Genomic DNA, 4,435 nt, shown 5'->3' with positions numbered 1-4,435 from the left:
GGATCTCCATGGTAACGTTTGTGAAACTCCAAAGAGAGTTACTGAACACTTATTTATCAGACTCATGAGTCAAACATGCTGAACCTCAGTCTAACGCCCCCTGGTGTCCGTTTGCGTCCAAATGCCAGAACCTTTAGAGGAGAAAGGGTCAAATCAAACTGCATGAAAAGAACCTTCTGCACATGGAACAAATGACCATGAAAATAACTCTGGACGGTAAAGGTAAGGTATTTTTGTCACTTTTTTGATGGATTTTTGTAATTTTTTTGCTGGATTTTTGTCTCTTTTTTGATGGATTTTTGTCTTTTTTTTTGATGGATTTTTGTCACTTTTTTGCTGGATTTTTGTCTTTTTTTGATGGATTTTTGTCTTTTTTTTTGATGGATTTTTGTCATTTTTTTCATGGATTTTTGTCACTTTTTTTATGGATTTTTGTCACTTTTTTGCTGGATTTTTGTCATTTTTTTCATGGATTTTTGTCATTTTTTTCATGGATTTTTGTCACTTTTTTTTATGGATTTTTGTCATTTTTTTGATGGATTTTTGTCATTTTTGTCATGGATTTTTGTCACTTTTTTGCTGGATTTTTGTCACTTTTTTGATGGATTTTTGTCACTTTTTTGATGGATTTTTGTCATTTTTTTCATGGATTTTTGTCACTTTTTTGATGGATTTTTGTCATTTTTTTCATGGATTTTTGTCACTTTTTTGATGGATTTTTGTCATTTTTTTCATGGATTTTTGTCACTTTTTTGATGGATTTTTGTCATTTTTTTCATGGATTTTTGTCACTTTTTTGATGGATTTTTGTCATTTTTTTCATGGATTTTTGTCACTTTTTTGCTGGATTTTTGTCACTTTTTTTCATGGATTTTTGTCACTTTTTTGATGGATTTTTGTCATTTTTTTCATGGATTTTTGTCACTTTTTTGATGGATTTTTGTCATTTTTTTCATGGATTTTTGTCACTTTTTTGATGGATTTTTGTCACTTTTTTGATGGATTTTTGTCACTTTTTTGATGGATTTTTGTCACTTTTTTGGTGGATTTTTGTCACTTTTTTGAAGGATTTTTGTCACTTTTTTTGATGGATTTTTGTGTCACTTTTTTTGATGGATTTTTGTCACTTTTTTGATGGATTTTTGTCACTTTTTTGATGGATTTTTGTCTTTTTTTTGATGGATTTTTGTCTTTTTTTGATGGATTTTTGTCACTTTTTTGCTGGATTTTTGTCTTTTTTTTGCTGGATTTTTGTCACTTTTTTGATGGATTTTTGTCTTTTTTGTCATTTTACATCCTCATTTTCTTCTCGTTTTGAATATTTTATTATTTCGAAAGTGTATTGTTGTTTTCATGAGTTCCTCCTTTCATAAACAAACACATGGTCCAAATCCGGGCCCAGACCTTCACCTGTTTCCTCGCGCAGGATTCTCCGCCCGCCATAGAAATCTCCCGGTTGCCGCGGCGACAGTAACCGGAGCCTCATTAAAGTTGGATGTTGTGGTTTGTGTTTCCCCCGGAGCCTCGGCCGCCGCTCGCTTGGGTCTCGCCACGTCCGTCTGCAGATGATCCAGACCCGATCCAGACCTGATCCAGACCTGATCCAGACCTGATCCAGACCTGATCCAGGACTGATCGATCGGAGTCATGTGACGGAGCGACACAGGTCAGAGATGGAGACTTTTCAGGCTCCACAACTTTCTCTCTCTTTTTTCATGGCTTTCCTGTCGTGTTTTTCAAAAATGAAGAAAAAAAAGCAGGAAACGACACCAAAAGAAAGAAACCGGGGGAAAATGCAAAACAATAAATTGGGGAAAATATAGAGATATACAACAAATAAAAAATATTTAAAATATTTCATATTTAAAATCTTTTTGTCACATTTTTGTAATTTTTTGGTCACATTTTTATCACATTTTTGTCTTTTTTTTGCTGGATTATTATTTTTTTTGCTGGATTTTTGTCATTTTTTTGCTGGATTTTTGTCATTTTTTTGCTGGATTTTTGTCAATTTTTTGCTGGATTTTTGTCATTTTTTTGCTGAATTTTTGTCACTTTTTTGCTGGATTTTTGTCATTTTTTTGCTGGATTTTTGTCATTTTTTTGCTGGATTTTTGTCACTTTTTTGCTGGATTTTTGACACTTTTTTTGCTGGATTTTTGTCAATTTTTTGCTGGATTTTTGTCATTTTTTTGCTGGATTTTTGTCACTTTTTTGCTGGATTTTTGTCATTTTTTTGCTGGATTTTTGTCACTTTTTTGCTGGATTTTTGACACTTTTTTTGCTGGATTTTTGTCTTTTTTTTGCTGGATTTTTGTCTTTTTTTGCTGGATTTTTGTCACTTTTTTGCTGGATTTTTGTCTTTTTTTGCTGGATTTTTGTCACTTTTTTGCTGGATTTTTGTCACTTTTTTGTTGGATTTTTGTCATTTTTTTGCTGGATTTTTGTCATTTTAATAATGGATTTTTGTCACTTTTTTGCTGGATTTTTGTCACTTTTTTGTTGGATTTTTGTCATTTTTTTGCTGGATTTTTGTCATTTTTTTGCTGGATTTTTGTCACTTTTTTGCTGGATTTTTGTCATTTTTTTGCTGGATTTTTGTCACTTTTTTGCTGGATTTTTGACACTTTTTTTGCTGGATTTTTGTCTTTTTTTTGCTGGATTTTTGTCTTTTTTTTGCTGGATTTTTGTCACTTTTTTGCTGGATTTTTGTCTTTTTTTGCTGGATTTTTGTCACTTTTTAGCTGGATTTTTGTCCTTTTTTTACTGGATTTTTGTCTTTTTTTGCTGGATTTTTGTCACTTTTTTGCTGGATTTTTGTCACTTTTTTGCTGGATTTTTGTCACTTTTTTGTTGGATTTTTGTCATTTTTTTGTTGGATTTTTGTCCCTTTTTTGCTGGATTTTTGTCACTTTTTTGTTGGATTTTTGTCATTTTTTTGCTGGATTTTTGTCACTTTTTTGTTGGATTTTTGTCATTTTTTTGCTGGATTTTTGTCACTTTTTTGTTGGATTTTTGTCATTTTAATAATGGATTTTTGTCACTTTTTTGCTGGATTTTTGTCACTTTTTTGCTGGATTTTTGTCACTTTTTTGCTGGATTTTTGTCATTTTTTTGTTGGATTTTTGTCATTTTTTTGCAGGATTTTTGTCATTTTTTTTGCTGGATTTTTGTCATTTTTTTACTGGATTTTTGTCACTTTTTTGCTGGATATTTGTCAATTTTTTGCTGGATTTTTGTCATTTTTTTGCTGGATTTTAGTCATTTTTTTGATGGATTTTTGTCATTTTTTTGCTGTATTTTTGTTAAAGCATAAATCCTTTTATAAGTCATATTTGTCAACGACCTTTGCAATAAAATATTATGGAAAAATGGTAAAGTTGATGCTAAACGCTCTATGACAGAGAAACACCAGGACACCACAACAGTGTTTCCTGAACTTTGTGAAAGGAGTGAAACAGCGCCCCCCATTTGTCTTCTGTGGCCAAACCGTGAACTGCATCCATGTTTGCCATCGAGAATGAATGGGAAACAACACTCATGCCCTCCCGGTGCTGCTGTTACAGGAGGCGGCGGTGACCATGGCGACGATGGTGGGGGCGGAGCATCAGCAGCAGAGGGAGGCGGCGGTCGCCATGGCGGCGCGGCGGCCCGAGCTGCTCTGCATCGTCTGCTTCGGCGTCTTCGACCTGACCACGCGGTTACCGCGGCGACTGCACTGCGGCCACACCTTCTGCCAGAGCTGCCTGGGCCGCCTCCACACGGTCATCAACGAGCAGGTCAGAACCGGGCCGGAGCCGGGCCAGAACCGGGCCAGAACTGGACCAGAACCGGGCCAGAACTGGACCAGAACCAGACCAAAACCAGACCTAAAACAGACCTAAACTAGACCTAAACCAGACCTAAACCAGACCAAAACTAGACCAAAACCAGACCTAAACTAGACCAAAACCAGACCAAAACTAGACCTAAACCAGACCTAAACTAGACCAAAACTAGACCAAAACTAGACCTAAACCAGACCTAAACTAGACCTAAACCAGACCTAAACCAGACCAAAACTAGACCAAAACCAGACCTAAACTAGACCAAAACCAGACCAAAACTAGACCTAAACCAGACCAAAACTAGACCTAAACTAGACCTAAACTAGACCAAAACCAGACCTAAACTAGACCTAAACTAGACCTAAACTAGACCTAAACTAGACCTAAACTAGACCAAAACTAGACCAAAACCAGACCTAAACTAGACCTAAACTAGACCTAAACTAGACCTAAACTAGACCTAAACTAGACCTAAACTAGACCTAAACTAGACCAGAACCAGACCAAAACCAGACCAAAACCAGACCTAAAACAGACCTAAACTAGACCTAAACCAGACCTAAACCAGACCAAAACTAGACCAAAACCAGACCTAAACTAGACCAAAA

General features: G+C 35.5%; 1 protein-coding gene across 1 annotated transcript in view; it reads left to right on the top strand.

Moving 5' to 3' along the window:
* Positions 1-3,524: 3,524 nt before the first annotated feature.
* fer (fer (fps/fes related) tyrosine kinase) overlaps positions 3,525-4,435 on the top strand; it is a gene marked incomplete at its 5' end in the record, with an annotated part of 11,999 nt that continues 11,088 nt past the window's right edge. The window contains 1 exon segment of the mRNA XM_079581193.1: positions 3,525-3,790. Within this exon segment, the coding sequence (XP_079437319.1) occupies positions 3,525-3,790 (266 nt within the window).

The sequence above is a fragment of the Gobius niger genome (assembly GCF_951799975.1).
Source record: "Gobius niger genome assembly, chromosome: 22".
Lineage (NCBI taxonomy): Eukaryota > Metazoa > Chordata > Actinopteri > Gobiiformes > Gobiidae > Gobius > Gobius niger.
This window is presented reverse-complemented; position numbering and strand designations above follow the sequence as displayed.